We start from the raw sequence: 20,958 nt of genomic DNA on the forward strand, positions 1-20,958 counted from the left end.
GTCGACGGGCACATGCACCTTCCGCCGACCACTGGCAACAACATCGATGTACTGTGGAGACCTCACGCCCCACGTGTTGAGCAATTTGGGGGTACGTCCACCCGGCCTCCCGCATGCCCACTATACGCCCTCGCTCAAAGTCCGTCAAATGCACATACGGTTCACGTGCACGCTGTCGTGGCATGCTACCAGTGTTAAAGACTGCGATGGAGCTCCGTATGCCATGGCAAACTGGCTGACACTGACGGCGGCGGTGCACAAATGCTGCGCAGCTAGCGCCATTCGACGGCCAACACCGCGGTTCCTGGTGTGTCCGCTGTGCCGTGCGTGTGATCATTGCTTGTACAGCCCTCTCGCAGTGTCCGGAGCAAGTATGGTGGGTCTGACACACCGGTGTCAATGTGTTCTTTATTCCATTTCCAGGAGTGTATATTATTCTTGTAAGCAACTTGGATGCATGAGCTGTTAAGCTGATTGTGTAACAATTCTCGCACTCGACAGCTCTTGCAGTCTTCAGAACAGAGCGAATGATATTTTTCTGAAAGTCAGATGGTATGTCACCAGACTCATGCATTCTTCACACCAACATGAATAGTCATTTTGTTGCCAACTCCCCTGGTGATTTTAGAAATTATGATGGAATGTTATCTATCCCTCCTGCCTTATTTGATCTTAAGTCCTCCAAAGCTCTCTTAAATTATGATTCCAATACTGGATTTCCAATCTCTTCTAAATTGACTCTTGTTTTTTCTTCTATCACATCAGACAAATCTTCCCCCTCATAGAGGTCTTCAATGTACTCTTTCCACCTATCTGCTCTCTCCTCTGCATTTAACAGTGGAATTTCTGTTGCACTTTTAATGTTACAGCCCTTGCTTTTAATTTCACTGAATTTTGTTTCGACTTTCCTATATGCTGAGTCAATACTGCCAACAATCATTTCTTTTTCAATTTCTTCACTTTTTCATGCAGATATTTTGTCTTACCTTCCCTGCACTTCCTATTTATTTCATTCCTCAGAGATTTGCATTTCTCTATTCCTGAATTTCCCTGAACATTTTTGTACTTCTTTCTTTTATCACTTAACTGAAATATTTCTTCTGTTATCCATGATTTCTTCAAAATTACATTCTTTGTACCTATGTTTTTCTTTCCAACTTCTGTAATTGCCCTTTTAAGAGATGTCCTCTTCAACTGCACTGCCTACTGAGCTATTTATTATTGCTGTACCTAAAGCCTTAGAGAACTCCAAACAAATCTCATCATTTCTTAGTACTTCTGTATCCTACTTCTTTACATATTGATTCTTCCTGACTGATCTCTTCGTCACTACTAAATTGTGATTTGAGTCTGTATCTGCTCCTAGATATGCCTTACACTCCAGTGTCAATATCTGATTTTGGAATCTCTGTCCGACCATGATGTAATGTAACTGAAATATTCCTGTACCACCTGGCCTTTTCCAAGTGTACCTCCTCCTCTTATGATTCACAATTACTAGTTGAAATTTATTACAGAAATCAATTAGTCTTTCTCCTCCCTCATTCCTTGTGTAACCTTTTTTCCTACTCCTTGCCCTAGAACTGCATTCCAGTCCCCCGTGACTATTACGTTTTCATCTCCCTTCACATACTGTATTAAGATTTCAATAAACTCATATACTTTCTCTATCTCTTACTCTTCAGCTTGCAACATCGGCATGTGTAACTGAACTATCATTGTCAGTGGTGGTTTGCTGTTGATTCTGATAAGAACAATTCTCTGTCTTACCTTCCTACTCATAATGAATCCTAGTCCCATTATACCATTTTCTGCTGCTGTTGATATTACCCTGTACTCATCTAATCCGAAATTCTTGTCTTCTTTCCATTTCATTTTACTGACCCCTACTATATCTATATTAAGCCTTTGCATTTCCCTTTTCAGATTTTCTAGCTTCCCTACCACATTCCAGTTTCTGGCATTTCATACCTCAATTCGTAGAACATTATCATCTCATTGGTTATTCAATCTTTTTCTCATGGTCACGTCCCCCTTGAAAGTCCCCTCCCGGAGATCCAAATGGGGGACTATTTCGGAATCTTCTGCCAATTGAGAGATCATCATGACACTTTTTCTATTACACACCTAATGTCCTGTCGATACATATTGTGTGTCTTTAATGCACTGGTTTCCATTGCCTTCTGCATCCTCAATCCATTGACCATTGATGATTCTTCTGCCTTTACGGGCAGTTTCCAACCCCAAGGACAAGAGATTACCCTGAACCTCTGTCTGGCCTCTTTGACTAGGCCATTGGCAGAGTGAGGATGAGTTATTATGCCGGACTTTTTTCTTTGTTGATCCATTAAGGACCATGGGACAACGACTGGCATGTATTTATTGATGCAATAATTTACCAATAACCATAAGCATTGTAGAAATTTATTTTATGAACTTCTTATGTGCTACCAGTTTCAGCATTACATTGATGCCATCTTCAGGCCCCTGTACAATGAGTAGAACAAATGTACTATAATAAAAAATATAGAACATACGTTAACAATTGACAGGTATCATGTTGACAATGTAAGTGGCACTGGTAATTATACAAATCCTGAGGAAGACTTATCTTGTTTACAGAGATTAAAATAATATTTTTTTTTTACCAATTTTCTGTACTTATTTGGGACTTTGCTTCTGATCTTTGAAGGAAGTGTTATATTAAGATAATAAAAATACATATTTGTGAAATATGTTACAGTCACTGACAGCAAACCCGAATATACTTTCATGACTTATTACGCTGGGAAAGCCTACGAAGTCACAAAATATGTTACTGTTGGATCCAATGAATATCTTTTTCCTTATTTTCCCATCTTCCACAATTCAAGCATAAGGGCTACCAAATTCTGTTCATTTAGGTGATACAGTTTTCATTTTTGAATTGTTTCCTTTCTGTTAAAATAATTTACAGCTTATTTTTACCATACCATGATTTCATCCAACTGTCTCTGTAACTTGACTTTTGTATCAAGAGTCACAGAGATTTGTGTACATTTGATCCATTTGCGTTCAGGAGCTTGCAGCTGTATATAGTGGATTTGATATTGCCTTGATTAAGTCATATGTTTTCACTGATTTAAGAATTTTCCTACTGTCCTTATAAGCTTTGTATTTATATTTGGATTACATACTAAACTATGTATAATACAAATGTACAATTTTGCTTAGAATGATATGCAAAAGTTCTCCTATATCTTCAATGAAAATTTATTCATAAATTTGGTAGTACAAAAATATTTATAAAGTAAACTGAGCAACTTCTAAAACTTATTTTCTGTCCTGTTACTTCTAGCTTTTTTATGTATGGGTCTAGAGCCATTGTAAATTTCTTAAATAAGGCCATTCTTTGATTCTGACAAACATCTTATATCATTATGTAACAATTATCTAATTTTACTCTCATACCAAGCAACATCACAATAAAATTTTTTACACCTGAAGCATGTTTTATTCCACACATCTGTTTGTGGGGAAAAGCAACACCTCTAATAGCAGTTTCCCATAACCACAGTAGGCATGGGTAGAACTATCCCACATGTGAAGTCTATAGATGAAATAAGAAATGTGCAACCCTTTTGCAGGTTTTGTGACTATGCCGCCATGCATAATACACTAAAATGTGTTAGCGCAGCAATTGAAATGGGAACAAGCATGGTGTGGTAAATGCTTGCAATGAAAGAGGATACATGTTGAGAATCAATTGGCAGGAGAACAATAGTAGATCCAAGACTGACTCCTGGAAACATGTTCTCTCATGAGAGCCACAGAATGGCTTTACATTATTGCAGAAAACTTAATGCTGCTGTCTGTTTCTCAAATAAAATTCAAACAACTTGAAACGGACTTGAAAATTTAGCTGTCGAACTTTTCTGCACAGTATGTCAATGTTGATGGCATCAAATGCTTTGTGGAAATCTAATAGTGTTAACTTTGTAGCCTTGTGGTTGTCTACGGCATATTTCAGTGCAGTTTTTGTGCAATGGTGTTCACAGAAACCAAACTGATTTTGTCATGTAAGTTGAATTTCTGCATGTATTCATCAGTAGATATTTTTAAAACATGTTTTAATGATACAACAGACACACTAAGAAGATTATTACTGAGAGAAAGGGGCATAATGTGGAAATAATCAATAGACAAGCATAAATATGATGGCAGTGCTGATGAAAAAAATGTCATTTTCTGAACACTCCTGTGCCATGATATGCACTGATGTGAAGAACATTTAATCATTTAATATTTACTCCCACACCTTATTTGCAATGCTATGTCAGACATAGTAACTTTTCCCACCTAGTAAAGAATAAATTCATTTATAAAATGTCTTTTCTGCATTGTAATTGTTGGTCACTAACAGTGTTTATCCTCATGGCATAGACATAATCCAACAATACACTAGTGCTCCCTATCAACAGATAGAAACTGCAGTCATTTCATTTGTGTCACATTCAGAGGTGCAGAGAATGTCTGACTTCATTAACAGCTACTGACAGTACAGTGACCTAACCATACTGTCACTGACTTCTGGAAATGGTCTAGGATTTAAAGAAATGACCCATCTTAACCTCTGTTGGTGCTGTATGATATTAGGAGGTTCCACTCATTCTTATGAAGGAACTGCAGCTTCCAGATGCAATGCGAGTCAGTACGTGGTGATAAGTAGCAACTTCTGAATTTATATTTTGTATTTTACACATCCTGTGCACACAACAGAAAGTTCTTCACATCTCCTTGGCAACTGTGGATTTTGTACTGACACCACAACATTAAAATAAGTATCTAAAACCATACTAACAAGCCATCACCAACAATACGCAAATGCCACTCACCCATTTCTCATATGGCACTACGTTTAGCAGAAATGTATGCTAGTCAACATGGGACTCTTACACAACCAAAACTTCTGGGCCTGATTCATTATAACCACCTAGTAGGCACTGTGTTTATAGTAGCATACTATTTTTCTTCACTGGTGTGCAGGTACCAATATCAGGTTCACAAGATAACATTTGCAGCACTATTCTCCTGATGACATCTGATAGCTTAGCAGCAGCTTCTACCATGGAATGAAGAAATTCATCACAGTGCCAAAACAAAATATTTCTATTGTGCGTCACTACTCTTTTGGATTATAACCATGTGATGAGAAACATTCCTACCATAACAAAGGGTACAAATTCACCCAGGAAAGAACACAGCCTGTTTTGTATTTCACTTTCTGTAGTAATAGCTTGATTTTACTTGCAGACTGCATCAATTTCCATTTATTTTCTGTAAGCTCTTCTTACAATCTCTCCATTATTTTATATTTGTCTTGACTGAAATTTCAGTACATTCATTCAAACTGGAATGTAAAGTATCAACGATTCTTTAAGTAACTTCCAGGTAACAAAGCTATCAAATTTTGGTATGTTTGTCAAATGTTCTTCAATATTTTCCACAAGTTAAAGAGCCTATGATTTTGAACCAGTATTGGACAAATTTTAAGAATTAGAAATTGCTAAACAATTGTTATATGTCAACTGATACAGCTATTAGACACCATAATGCAACAAGTATCTGGTTATATTTTGTGTGATGATCTGTGCACCTAAAGCTCAGTTATTTTTGATTTTCACACTCCTGTCTTACCATGAAGTCTTTTCTACTGAACTTTCATTTAACAGCAACAATGACTCGAAGAAGATTACTAGATCTTCAGTATATCCAAAATTATTTACAGTTCTTCATGTAACAAGGATCTTTTAAGATATTATCTGTGTGTGTAACTTCATTTAACAAAAAATTCTTTTAATTAATTCTGCAATTTTTTTTTGTTTTACCTGTGATGGTATTGCTGCTGGTGGCTCTATCCTGATGGAAGGATCCCACTCACCAGGAGGAAGAACTGTCACTGCATCCAGAAATTCATCAATTGCTGCAAGCAGATGATTTCTATTCTTAGCTTTGTATGCTACATCATGAAACACCTCATCTGACATTAGAGTCGCCATCGCACGCCCAATTTCATGAAAACCAGCTATTCCACCCTAGAAAAAGCACAACAGTCTCATTTTTCCTACATATTATCTGTGTATATTTTATTTTTCAGAAAATTATAGTAAGATAAGGAAATATATTGTCATTACTTCGTGATAGATTAAAACTGTATGCTGAACTGGGACTGAAGCTCAAAAGTTCATCTTTCGTAGATAATGCTCTTACTGGCCGATATATCACGGTGTGTGTTGGATCGCTCCATCAATAAGAGGACTACCTACAAAACAAGACCAAACTACAGGGTCATCAGCACCTTTTTCCTCATGCAAACAGGTCTCGGGTTAAAACTATTCCCAAAAAATGGATTGAAACTAACTGGGAACCAAACTGAAACAGAAAATGAAAGAGGCAAACTGAAGAAGAAAACAGTGCACTAAAAAAAAGGCGGTTGAAGGTATTGAAATAATATAGCAGATGGCGATGGCGTGGGCTTGCTGATTGGCCAGAAAACACAAGGCTAGAGAAACACAGACAGGGAAAGGACGAATATCAAGGCAAACAAACAGCAAAGAAAGAGCGAGGAAGAGTGAAAATGGACCGAGGGCGAAGGTCTGGGAGAGAATGCCAGATGCTCAGCCTTAGACTGAGTGATAAAAACCTCCCTTTCAAAGCAAACGTGAAACTAGATCAGCCATTGAGGCATTGTCTCCTAACACCATGGGCGGTGTTGTGAGAAGGTCAAAAGTCCGCCTCAGGGCGGCTAAAATTGGGCAGTCCAGTAAGATGTGGACCACAGTCAATTTGGAACCACAGTGACACTGAGGTGGGTCCTCGAGATGTAGGAGATGACCATGAGTCAGCCAAGTATGGCCGATGTGGAACCAGCAAAGGACAATGGAGTCTCTGCGAGTGGCTAGCACAGATGACCTCCACACATTCATTGTCTCCTTGATAACATGTGTAGTTTATTTGGTGTACTGAGGGTGCCCCATTCGGCATCCCAGATCCCAAAAACTTTATGGCATAAGACCAATCAGAGCTCACTCTCCAGTGTGCCAATCTTTAGAGTTGGTCTACCGGTAGCCTGTTTGGCCAGCCTGTCAGCAAGTTCATTTCCTGCAATTCCGATATGTCCTGGGGTCCAGATGAAGATGACTGAATGTCCAATGTTTTTGAGGGCATAAACAGATTCCTGGATAGTCAGCACCAAAGGATGGTGAGCAAAGCTCTGGTTGAGAGCTTGTAGGCTGCTTAAGGAGTCACTACAGATGAGGAAGGACTTACGTGTGCAGGAGCAGATATGCTCAAGAGCACAACAATGGCTACCAACTACCTAATGAAACACTGCAGCCATCTGGCAAGAAGCGCTGTTCAGTATGTCCAGCATGAGTATAAGTGAAGCCAATCCCTGACCATTGACAATGGAGCCAACAGAGTAGACTATTTTTGAGCCCTGGTAAAAATTAGTGGTGGAGGGCCTCAGGAGGAATGGAGTCTTTTGGGGCTCACAATAAGTCCAGGTGAAGCTGTGGCTGGGGCATGGACCATGGACATGCATGTGAGTGGACCCAGAGGAAAGGTGGCATAGGAAAAGATTCGAGTTCTTTGAGAAAGACCCTGACGCAGACTGCAATTGGAATCCCTGATCTGGGCCACCATTGCGGGAGATGGGTCGTCGTGTTAGGGAAAAGGAGACGGTAATTTGGATGTTGAGGCAACCTATGAATACAGGCAGTATAATGCCCAAGCAGTTGCTTTTGCCTAATCTGGAATGAAGGAACCCCAGCTTACACAAGGAGGTTGTTCACTTGGCTCATTCAGAAAACTCCCATTGCAAGTCAAACTCCAGAGTGGGGTATAGGGTCCAGCAGCCGCAATGCTGAGGGCAATGCTAAACCATACACCAGGCTTCCATAGTCAAGGTGGGAATGCACAAGGGCTTTGTAGCGCTGCAGCAGTGTAGGACGATCTGCACCACAGTCGGTGTGGCTCAGGCACTGAAGAATGTTTAGGTGCCGCCAGTACATTTCCTTAAGTTGATGATGCTGGGGAAGCCAAGTTAAGCAGGTGTCAAAAACCAGTCCTAAAAAGTGATAAGTCTCCATTATATTGAGTAGTTGGTCACTGAGGTAAAGTTCCAGATGTGGGTGGACAGTATGACGATGACAGAGGTGCATGATGCAAGTCTTGGTGGCTGAAAACTGAAAGCCGTGAGTGAGGGCCCATGACTGCACCTTTCATATGGCCCCTTGCACTTGACATCCAGCCTCACCAATAGTAGAGGAGCAAATGGAAACACAAAAGTCATTAGCATATAAAAAGGCTGTTACAGAGGATCCAACTACCGCTGTATGATCATTAATGGCTACTAAAAAGACTTACCGTATTTACTCGAATCTAAGCCGCTCTTTTTTTCCGGTTTTTGTAATCCAAAAAACCGCCTGCGGCTTAGAATCGAGTGCAAAGTAAGCGGAAGTTCTGAAAAATGTTGGTAAGTGCCGCTACAACTAACTTCTGCTGTCGAATATATGTAGCGCTACAGAGGCTTGCTTTGCAAGCACAAAGATAAATACTGGCGCCAAAACGTCTGCGTCAGTAAATAAATTAAAAAAAAAAAAGGGTGGAAAACGAGCTGTTTTGCTCCGCCCCGAGTTTTGACCACTGCATTTTCATACATTATCCAACGAAGTAAATACAAATTCCATATTGTCTTCTTCGAATGTAACAGCATTTCAATGTATTACGAAAATCTGACTGGCAAGACTGTTTGGGGTTTTTGTCAATATGGCCAACTCTACATTCTGAATTTTTTCCTACCTGTGAGAAGAGATGGTTGCTAATAGGAACTTTTATGTATTGTGAATCACATGCAGTATTCTCTTCACCATAAGAATAATACGAATATAAACATTTTTCCATGTATTCTTTCGTATTTGCTGCTATCTCATTTAAATCCTGTCTTCCTAATAAATTACGAAACTAGAGCGAGACAACAATAAACGCGGAAGAATACACATATCGCATCATGTTTATATTCGTATTATTCTTATGCCTAATAGTGATACAGTCAGAAATGAAGCACGGCAATTGACTAGATTTTTAAATCTAAGATGACTCTAGTTTCTGCTCAGAACGTAATGTACTAAAGAGACGTCTGCAAAGATTTTCAAACGGAGAAAAATTTTCGCTAATCTCTCGTTCAGAACATCTTCTGCCATACGCAGTCTATTATTTGGTTCTTGTGGATCACTATCAAAGAAAGCAGCAGTGTAAGTAACAACAACTAGCAGTCTATTGCCATTGTTCCGCTAATGAGACAATCCCCCTCCCCTCCTCCCTCCCTCTCTCTCTCTCTCTCTCTCTCTCTCTTTCCGTTGTAAGCGGCGGTAGCGCACACAAAAGCAAGCCATGCCGCGAGCGGCGACATGTCGAAAACAATCATTATCAGAATGCGACAAACAATGCATGACACAGTACAGTAATGCATTTTCAGCTTAGAGTGACGTAAACACCTATAACAAAGAGAACGGCACTTATGAGATAAAAGAAAAATAAGCAATAAATTCAAACCAGACGAAGCACGTGAAAAAGGAAGGGTACCCGTATAAATACGGACGGAGCGCCTGACGCATAACAATGGCTACCTGGTAAAGCTTAACTGCTAAGCTTACGACTCGAACCAAACTACTGTAGCTGTATCGTGCATTCATTCGACATAAATTGTGTCTCATTCTAAAATGGACCAAGTTCGTTTCGATTTGGAGATGCGGCCTAAAACTTTTTTCTCCTCTTGAATTTCGAGTCTCAAATCCTGACTCGAATTCTAAAGGTGTGGAGGGACAGAAAGTTCTGTATAAAAATCGAGAGCTGTCCACAAAAATCAGAAATATAGAACATATGGCACATGAGAAAAGGAAAATGCTCTTTTTTTTTTTAATTATGAGAAGAGTCAGTGAGTTGATAAGTAATTGTCATAAAACCAGAGGTAAAAATTTTTGGTGAATCAATCAAATCCACATAAATTCTCTTGTAGAGGCATTTTATTATTATAAAGTATCTCCTTAACTACAACCACTATAAATAATTTGTCTATTTTTAAGTGCTGTATTAAATATATTCCCACCACCATAAAATAAAAGAGAAATATCTCCATTATATTTACCAATAATCAATACAATAAAACAAATCACCAGGTATTCACAAATTTAGACGAATTATGTTAAAAATAAAAGGACAAACCAAAATAAATACTTTTTGATTTCTAAAGAAGACTGATAAAAATTATTTGTATCATTATTTACTATATGTGGTCATTAAAAATATACACTCCTGGAAATGGAAAAAAGAACACATTGACACTGGTATGTCAGGCCCACCATACTTGCTCCGGACACTGCGAGAGGGCTGTACAAGCAATGATCACACGCACGGCACAGCGGACACACCAGGAACCGCGGTGTTGGCCGTCGAATGGCGCTAGCTGCGCAGCATTTGTGCACCGCCGCCATCAGTGTCAGCCAGTTTGCCGTGCAATACGGAGCTCCATCGCAGTCTTTAACACTGGTAGCATGCCGCGACAGCGTGGACGTGAACCGTATGTGCAGTTGACGGACTTTGAGCGAGGGCGTATAGTGGGCATGCGGGAGGCCGGGTGGACGTACTGCCGAATTGCTCAACACGTGGGGCGTGAGGTCTCCACAGTACATCGATGTTGTTGCCAGTGGTCGGCGGAAGGTGCACGTGCCCGTCGACCTGGAACTGGACCGCAGCGACGCACGGATACACGCCAAGACCATAGGATCCTACGCCGTGCCGTAGGGGACAGCACCGCCACTTCCCAGCAAATTAGGGACACTGTTGCTCCTGGGGTATCGGCAAGGACCATTCGCAACCGTCTCCATGAAGCTGGCCTACGGTCCCGCACACGGTTAGGCCGTCTTCCGCTCGCACCCCAACATCGTGCAGCCCGCCTCCAGTGGTGTCGCGACAGGCGTGAATGGAGGGACGAATGGTGTCATGTCGTATTCAGCGATGAGAGTCGCTTCTGCCTTGGTGCCAATGATGGTCGTATGCGTGTTTGGCGCCGTGCAGGTGAGCGCCACAATCAGGACTGCATACGACCGAGGCACACAGGGCCAACACCCGGCATCATGGTGTGGGGAGCGATCTCCTACACTGGCCGTACACCTCTGGTGATCGTCGAGGGGACACTGAATAGTGCAGGGTACATCTAAACCGTCATCAAACCCATCGTTCCACCGTTCCTAGACCGGCAAGGGAACTTGCTGTTCCAACAGGACAATGCACGTCCGCATGTATCCCGTGCCACCCACCGTGTTCTAGAAGGTGTAAGTCAACTACCCTGGCCAACAAGATCTCCGGATCTGTCACCCATTGAGCATGTTTGGGACTGGATGAAGCGTCGTCTCATGCGGTCTGCACGTCCAGCACGAATGCTGGTCCAACTGAGGCACCAGGTGGAAATGGCATGGCAAGCCGTTCCACAGGACTACATCCAGCATCTCTACGATCGTCTCCATGGGAGAATAGCAGCCTGCATTGCTGCGAAAGGTGGATATACACTGTACTAGTGCGGACATTGTGCATGCTCTGTTGCCTATGTCTAGGTGCCTGTGGTTCTGTCAGTGTGATCAATGCATGTAATGACCCCAGGAATGTGTCAATAAAGTTTCCCCTTCCTGGGACAATGAATTCACAGTGTTCTTATTTCAATTTCCAGGAGTGTATATAATAAAGCCTTTTCATGATAGGTTGCTGTACTTGTTGATGAAACTTTTCCTAGTGAGCAAAAACTTTTGTGTTCCTTCAGACATGTATTCCATGTATTCATGGATCTCTTTGTAGTTCAAAATGACTTTACTACATGTACACTGAATATTATGAAGCCCTGCATGTGAATATAGGTGGCCAGTTATGTGTCGCAGATTTGAGGGCCCCTCATAATTTTCTTTTATGGTCTTTTTTATCTAAAACCTGATCTGAAGCTATGTTTCTGATAATTCTTGTTGATCTGATCACTCATGAATTAATAAAATGGAGATAAACTGTGTTCTCCCATTGTTTTCAGTCTTTTGTCTTTTGGACTACAGTTATTTGTCCCAGAGCTCTGTTCACTTATTTTCCATAGACCAACAATCAAAATATGTAAAGCACTCAAACTTGTAAAGGATGGCTACCCTCTTTTGTAGGCATGCTAGATTTATAAGGTCTACACTGAATCTACATAAGGGAAGTGTGAGTGCACGTCTGATGGAAAACAAAAGTCTCTTTGCCTCTTTGCCTACAAGGGAATGTAGAAAAATCAGTTGCAGCATTAGCAGAGCATGCTTGCTCTTCGGTCGGGAAACTGTGTAGTGTAGTTTTCTGAAATGAAAATGTCATCTACAATGACAAACTATTATCCTTGGCTATAAAGAGAAGCCATCAAAATATATAAAGAATGGGACAATTTTAACAGAATAGAAGAAGCCATATCGGCTGTAGCTCTAGTGAATTGATAGATAAGTTTTATCTTTGACAGACACCAGTTCCATAGTTAAATTTTATCTCTGACAAGAATTAACTCTGCTGATTATGAGTAAATTTCTACCTGACCACCTTTTCATTGGTACTTATGTTAACTCTTGAATGTCTAACCTATCAGTCAAAAAAGCTCAACAGAACCAGGAGCACCTTTGAAGAGGCCCAAGGCAGCTCTCTGTGAATGTCAGGAACTGTCAAAATTTATGGACCATGACCGTACAACTCAGAAGTTTCACTAACATTAAAAATTAATTACGGCTACACAGTTTTATAGATACTTTGTAATCTGCAATACTACTAAAACTTTTTCATATTAATGACATAGCACAGAAAATTAAATATTCCAGTCATAAAATGCAACTTACAGTTGGACCAAGTAAAACAAAGATAAATCTCGTAGGAACTGGAACCTCTGTTAAGTCACCTAAGAAATTAGCTTGTCGTAACCGTATAAATGCAGATATTGTTTTGTCCAAGAAGTCCATTTCTCCAACAAGTATGTTAGATGCCTCAGCTCCAGGAGGAATTTTCCTCATGAAATGCACATTACCCTGCAATAAGAACAAAGCAAGAACAAATGGTTTGTAATCAAATTGAAGAAAAAGACATAAAAATATTGTAACACGATATAATCAGAAAACGACCATATAATAAACCGATGCAAAACTCTCAAAGTATCATGTATTGGTTGCTGTTTTCATTAATGTTAGGAACAGGACTTACTGGCTCAAGTGAAAATGATTGGAAATGTAGGTGAAATACAAGCACCTGAGAATCTTACTGAATTACTAAATGTGGCACTGTGTTGAATTTCATAATAATATGATTGCTCCATGAGCAATGAAGTATAAAAATTATGGTAAGTTGACTTAGGTCTAACTCATCTGGTTTTGTCCTTGGCTTCACCTAAAACAGTGTCTTCCACATTTCTATGCAATATGGGCAATCTAACTCCCTTATGATCCATTTTAAAGAGTAAATGAAAGAAAATGCCGATCTCATAAATTTTGTATACAGATGAAGCAATACTTAAAATTGTTCTTGACATACAAGCTCGCTGAAATGTTTGAAACTGAATTATTTACGTAAAATAGTGACTTGCCACTGGATGGACAAAAACAACAAGGAAGGCATGCTGCACTGCTCACAATATAAACCATGCAATTCACAATTATAACATTCAAGTCATGATAATCTGTTGTTCAGTTTATGTCTGAGAAGAGGAGTTCTTTTTGAGAAGATAACAGGAAGTACAAAGAACTTTTAATAAATGATTTTATTCAATAGTTAGGAAAGTAAGAGTAAGAAGAAAGAAAACTTTATTGGTGGTTTGTTATTTGGGAAATGAAAGAGCTATGCAACACTGGGAAAAAATTCACATGGACACTTAATTAGCATATATTTCTTGACACACCCCTGAAACTATTAGTATTAGTTCTCTTTTTAGTTTTTTCCATCAGAAAGAAAGTTCTGCATTGAAATGCTCTTAGAATCAATTAATCACTTGGACCCTCCTGTTTAAAAATTCATAGTCAACAATGTTTAATTTCAGTGATATTGTAGCTACAGCTATATTAACACTCTTGTCCACAGAAAATGTATGTCTATGGTTGTGAACTGATCTGACCTCCAAGACAGCAACTTGTCTATTTTTAGAGTAGTTTATGCAGTGATAGATCATTGGTGACAAGATAAAACTGTGTGCCAGATTGGGGCTTGAGCCTGTGTCCCAGACTGTATGCTATCCATGCACACATCATGGACTGATTCAGAGTCTCAATCTGTCACTTGTTTGCCTCCTTAATTTCATAGTTGCACAGAGTCTCTCTTACAATGTATGGAGAATAACTTAACAACAGGGTCAGGAGTGTTACTGAGATGAACATTTTCATATTCTTAGAAGAGTATATGCAGTTATTAAACAAATATTGATAAGCTCACAAAAACTTTTCTCCATTAAAATTGTTACTGTCATCTCATATCCACCAGTCCTGCAGATGTGTTACTAAAACTGGAGGGCCAAACGAAAAATACTCATTAGCAAGATATGCAAATTAAAAATATAATGTTTGAATTTCAAAATTTTTCATACTGATGTGGAAAATGTAAACCAGGCAGTGCCATCAATGACTGAATTCCATCTATTACATGAATAATTTGCAAGAACTCAACATGTTTTATTACCTTTGGATGCCCTCCATCTCCATTCATTTCACCAAGAGCAGAGGAACTTTGGTTTCGATTCATTGATTTAATAGACACCGAACTTTGACTCTGAGCTACACCCTGTGGAGAGCTGCCTGCAGGCCCTGCAATGAAAAAATTTAATCTTTAATGTATTGGGTGCTTTCTATGACTTATGTACTGAAGTATATGTAAGTAAATGTAAAACAATGTATCATTATCCCATTCAGCACAGTTCTTATTCTAATGGGGATGATACAAGACTCAGTATGATGGAAGACATGCTGCCACTATTCCATAGAATTATTTGAAGGATAGTTGTGCTGCGATATTACTGTTCGCAATAAAAAAGACTGTCTCATTTGTGTGTGTGTGTGTGTGTGTGTGTGTGTGTGTGTGTGTGTGTGTGTGTGTCCAGATACTAACTAAGTTGAATCATAAAGCAGTGCTAACATTCAAATAATTTTCAGCTGACAATGTATTGCAAAACATATTTTACCTGAGCAGCACATGTTTCTACTTATACCACCACTAACAAAATCCTGTGAGTAAAAGAACTATAATTTTCTGGATTTTATAAATAGAAATGTAATGATAGTAATTGATTGAAAGTAGATTAACAAATGACAGAGACAAACATGATCTTAGAAGTATTCTTCTACACTATACTTCGTGCATGAAAGCATTAATGGCTCTCTCTCTCTCTCTCTCTCTCTCTCTCTCTCTCTCTCTCTCTCTCTTTCTCTCTCTCTTTTTTTCTTTAAATCTTTACGTGTGTGTCACGATATGTCAACCCAGTCACTGTGTTTTCACCTAACTACTTGCTACAGCATTCAGTACATGTACAGTTTTCACATGTACGTAACAAGAGTGCACGCACGCACGCGCGCGCACACACACACACACACACACACACACACACACACACACACACACACACACACACACACACATACGCACACACGCACACACACAAGTCCGTCCTTGGCCCCTATTGTCCTTAATAATAATAATAATAATAATAATAATAATAATAATCTTTTATATGAACAGACATGCAAGTAATAAGGCAGATTTTCTTTTATATCTAATTTTTGTTCATGTCACAACTATCTAGTATTTCAGTTCAGTCTTTCAGCAGTAGTTGATTTTTTGAACAATATATCGTTCTCAGTACAGAGAACATGTTTCTGCTTTGGCTGGTCAAAATATCTTCAACATAAAGAACAGAAGCTTCCTTCACCGATGCACGCACATAAGCTCCTGCAATATATTACCATCCAATTCCTGATTTCTGCTTTATTAATCTATACATATTATAAATCCCTGGCCATGTTTTTAAGTCTGTAAGGTTAATCTCGGGAACTATTGTAGGAATTCTGATACAGTATTCACTAATGGATAGCTAGATTCATGAGGACAGTTTGTGTGTACAATTTATTACTGCTATGCCAGAAAAGTCATCCAGCCATAGCTATTTGTGCTATACAAGCAAAGCTAGGGTGGGTAGCTTGTTAATACTAATGCCATACCCTTCCTCAAGCTTCTAATAATTGAAAAATTGATTACAATTTAACCCAGTAACAATGAAACTTTCTAAAACAAAATTTTACAATGACAATACAATCTGTGGATGAACATGTGAGGTAGTGTACCTCACTGGCTCACATATCCTGTTTTTAGTACTAGAATACCAACTATAGAGGTAATGTTGAATTTGTGAGCAGGTAGGGAAGTAATGATAAATCCCATCTGAACTTTGTTACATTCTACTAATTGCAGTGTAAGTAGTGTTGTTACAGCAAAACTGAGATTTTTATTCTTATATACATGGTACAAAACTAATCAGTTTTTGATCAGTCTTTCCTTCTCACCCCATCTGGTAAGTCTCCCCTGACTAGTGGTCCTGGATGACATTTCCAAAATCTACCCCTTTTTCTAAACCTCTCCAGTCCTGTCCCTTCACCCCGCTTCCTTCTTCTTCAACTATTCCACTGGATAAGAAGCCACTGGCTCTGAAAGCTTGCAGAAGTATAAGCTCCTCCTGCCACCACTTGGTGAGTAGATTTTTTTTTTTTTTTACATTATACGTGGCACAAAGATGTTTATGAGCGACATGTGCTGTTTATGGATTGTTTTTGTGGCAGTTCTGACTGGGTTGCAGCTCATGGTTGTATGCAGTTAGTTGTAGTTTAGTGGCATGAGCATATGTTATACTCTAAATCCTATGAAATGCACTGTCAGATTTATAATCTGAAACACTACCCTTATTCTCATATTCACACAATCATATGGAAATGATAATAGTTTAGCAACAGTAGTATAAAACCACAGCAAGAACTACATTACAACAAAGATTAGTGTAAAAAAACAGCATTCTTAATTGCAGTTATAGTATGGGCCCCAAAAATGGAATTCAGTGTTCTATTGTGTACTACATGTAACGTCAAACAAATACAATCAATACTGGCATCATTAATAACTAGAAAAGAAAGTGTTACATATCTGGATCAAACTACTGAAAAATGACGAAAATGATGATGAAGTAGATATCCAACTAACTTGTCCCTTCTTGTGGTAAGGGCTTTAAACAGAAGTATTTTCCCATCTGTTACTTTCATCGCCTTTTCATTTCATATTTAAACTATCCATTTAACTTCTAATATTCTTTGATAGCACTAAATTCAGTTTTAAAAATTTTTCCTTGTACATTTTTAGCATGATCCACATTGCGCATCGAGACACACATTTTCTGGGTCTGCTACTTCAATTCCATACAAACATTTGATGCCAGTAGAGCTTTTTTACTACAGAAAACTTTCTCGCATATGCCAATCCATTCCTGATACCTTCTTTGCTCGGACCATCCTGTGCGTATTTGTGCTTCCTAGGTAAAAGGATTCCATCAGTATTTCATCTCAAAGAAAGTAAAACTTACAAAACACCAAGAGTTTCTGATACTATAAACTTTCATTTACTTTATCAGTAGCTCTTGGCAATATGACTTACTTTATACATTTACAACCTGTGGAGCACCACCTGCTTAAAATACACTACTTCCCTTATTGCATCATATCCAATTTAGATGTCAATCATGTCATCATTCTCCTTACTGCTACCAAGCACCCCCTTGTTTTAGCTTTGTGTATCCTTAAGAGGAAAAGGGGACAGATTAGAATTTCCTGTATCTCATGGATTTAGCCAAGGGTGGGGCGGGGATGCTCTCCTCACCCATGGCATTCAGTAAGCCAAATGTGCCCCTCAGGTTGCGCTAAACAGTGCTGCCATGCCTCTGTTAGCTTAAGCTCTCAACATGATTCAGCAGTCGCCATGTGGCATGGTAGTGGAACATTGTGTCCTACAGAGAACAGGATCTTGGATCGAATGCCTAGATCATGAGGATGGTATAAACCTCTATACAAAAAACCTCAGTCTCAAAGTGTTCTCATACTGGTGAGATAACAGCTGTTCAGGTGGGACTGTAGTTAGCTGGCAACCTCTGGGGGACCTGCATCATTTCAGCTGCGTAAAGTTTACAGAGGCAAGCAGGGCTCTGTCTGGGAGGACCTGTATTTCCCTAGCTGCTTGTGGGACCAAGGTGGAACCCTCAAACTTGTCTCTTTCAACTCACAGTAGTATGAGCGTACTGCTGATGGGTGTCAACACCCTACCACACAAGGGGGCTCATGTAGTCCTGACACAGGAATTATTCAGAGTGCTTCCATTTATAGTACAGAACACATGCTGCTAGCCAGAGTGTGTTTTTAATAGTTAAAGGAAAGAGAGCAGCTTTGAGAAAGTTTCACCTTTTTATATTCAGATGGGTTTAGAGGGCATTATTTGGACTTTGAAATCTATCAAGAAATTGTGAAATAGGACACTTTTGGCTCAGTCTTCTTGTCTCCAACAAGCAATGAACCTATAGAAAGCTAAATGCTTCAGGAAATATGCAAATGAAGCAGAGCTGCACAATACCTTGAACTATAGCTAAGGTGTTGAGTCATGTAGAGATCTTTCAGATATTCCCAAACAAGAACTGAAAGATGAGTGGGCTCAAGAAGGTCTCACTGACATCCAAAATATAATGAAAAAGGTGGATGGAAATCTGGTCAAATGAGATATTCTTTTATCCTAACAGTCAATAGCATGAAATGCCCAGAATGTATCAGGACAGGTTTCCTTTGTTTAAATGTGCAGCCTTATGTCCCCTACCCATGTGCTGTTTTAAATGCGGGTGCTCTGAGCACAGCACTCTGGAATTTAAGGGATGAAGTCACTTGCAGGTTTGTTCATCTCCTCCGAAGTGCATAAATTGCTCTGGGGATCACCCCTATGTGGGTAGATACTGCAGTATCTATCTCAAAGAAAGGAAGATACAGGAGCTGAAAACTATGAATCATATCAGATATGGTGAGACAAAAAAGATCTGTAGGACTCTGCACCTTGGCACATTCACTACTACTTTTACTTCACCCATTAAGAAGCCAATTCTGACAGTCAAAGCCTTTGCACAACTGGAACTTTGAAGTGTCAGGACTACTAACTGGATTTGTAAGTGCAGTTATAAAAGTGTTGTTATTCTGGAACCTTAACCAGCCACCTCTTCCCCCCCCCCCCCCTTCCCCTCCACCCTGCACCCCCAACCCCCATCCCACCTAGTATATATGAGAAAGCTACAATTTCTGATATTGTGGAGCTTCTGGAAATTCAGTTGGCAGACATCAGTAAACAGGCCAGCCCTGACAATACCACTGCCACGATTATCCCTACCAAACCAACTTTGATGAACACACTAAATAGGAAGATCAACCTCAGAAAAAGACAGGTCCAAAATCGTCAGACCATGCAGCCCTCATTGCATCTAACAGTTCTCATGATTAGCCTTCAAAGTCAGTGGAAAGTGAAATCTGCCTGAGGCAACCATCTTGCCCCAAGCCTGAGCTTTCACTCATTGCGGGCTTCCCACCCATTAAAGAGACAGGACAAAAATACAACCCCCCTACAAATAGATAGGCTTTAATAATACAGTGGAACATCAATGGGTTCCGGAGGCAAGAGGGAAGGGCGGAATTGAAACTACTAGCACAGGAATGTCCCCTGTACTTGTGTTGACAAAAAACACATTTTATAACTATTGAGCCCCCTGTGCTATGGGGCTATACCCTCCATCACAAGAGTAACATGACTGGGAAACAGTGCAGGGAGAGGTCATTGTGTTTGTCAGTAACACACAGAACTCATCTGCACTATCCATAGTTGCAAGCAGCAGCTGTTAAAATTCACATCGGTCAGAGATTCTGAGGTTTTCACACAGCTTATACACTCCTGGAAATGGAAAAAAGAACACATTGACACCGGTGTGTCAGACCCACCATACTTGCTCCGGACACTGTGAGAGGGCTGTACAAGCAATGATCACACGCACGGCACAGCGGACACACCAGGAACCGCGGTGTTGGCCGTCGAATGGCGCTAGCTGCGCAGCATTTGTGCACCACCGCCGTCTGTCAGCCAGTTTGCCATGGCATACGGAGCTCCATCGCAGTCTTTAACACTGGTAGCATGCCGCGACAGTTTGGATGTGAACCGTATGTGCAGTTGACGGACTTTGAGCGAGGGCGTATAGTGGGCATGCGGGACGCCGGGTGGACGTACTGCCGAATTGCTCAACACGTGGGGCGTGAGGTCTCCACAGTACATCGATGTTGTCGCCAGTGGTCGGCGGAAGGTGCACGTGCCCGTCGACCTGGGACCGGACCGCAGCGACGCATGGATGCACGCCAAGACCGTAGGATCCTACGCAGTGCCGTAGGGGACCGCACCGCCACTTCCCAGCAAATTAGGGACACTGTTGCTCCTGGGGTATCGTCGAGGACCATTCGCAACCATCTCCATGAAGCTGGCCTATGGTCCCGCACACCGTTAGGCCGTCTACCGCTCACGCCCCAACATCGTGCAGCCCGCCTCCAGTGGTGTCGCAACAGGCGTGAATGGAGGGACGAATGGAGACGTGTCGTCTTCAGCGACGAGAGTCGCTTTTGCCTTGGTGCCAATGATGGTCGTATGTGTTTTTGGCACCATGCAGGTGAGCGCCACAATCAGGACTGCATACGACCGAGGCACACAGGGCCAACACCCGGCATCATGGTGTGAGGAGCGATCTCCTACACTGGCCGTACACCTCTGGTGATCGTCGAGGGGACACTG

At 40.5% G+C, this 20,958-nt stretch overlaps 1 protein-coding gene across 23 annotated transcripts in view; it reads right to left on the bottom strand.

Moving 5' to 3' along the window:
* LOC126336946 (sodium bicarbonate cotransporter 3) overlaps positions 1 to 20,958 on the bottom strand; it is a 1,595,930-nt gene that overhangs the window by 169,002 nt on the left and 1,405,970 nt on the right. For all 23 annotated transcript variants that reach the window (XM_050001142.1, XM_050001133.1, XM_050001132.1 and 20 more), the window contains 3 exons: positions 14,752 to 14,876; positions 12,933 to 13,118; positions 5,868 to 6,074 (listed from right to left, as the gene is read on the bottom strand). In XM_050001142.1, coding sequence (XP_049857099.1) covers positions 5,868 to 6,074; positions 12,933 to 13,118; positions 14,752 to 14,876 — 518 coding nt within the window. The remainder of the gene's footprint in view (positions 1 to 5,867; positions 6,075 to 12,932; positions 13,119 to 14,751; positions 14,877 to 20,958) is intronic.

This window comes from Schistocerca gregaria, chromosome 2 (genome assembly GCF_023897955.1).
Source record: "Schistocerca gregaria isolate iqSchGreg1 chromosome 2, iqSchGreg1.2, whole genome shotgun sequence".
NCBI lineage: Eukaryota > Metazoa > Arthropoda > Insecta > Orthoptera > Acrididae > Schistocerca > Schistocerca gregaria.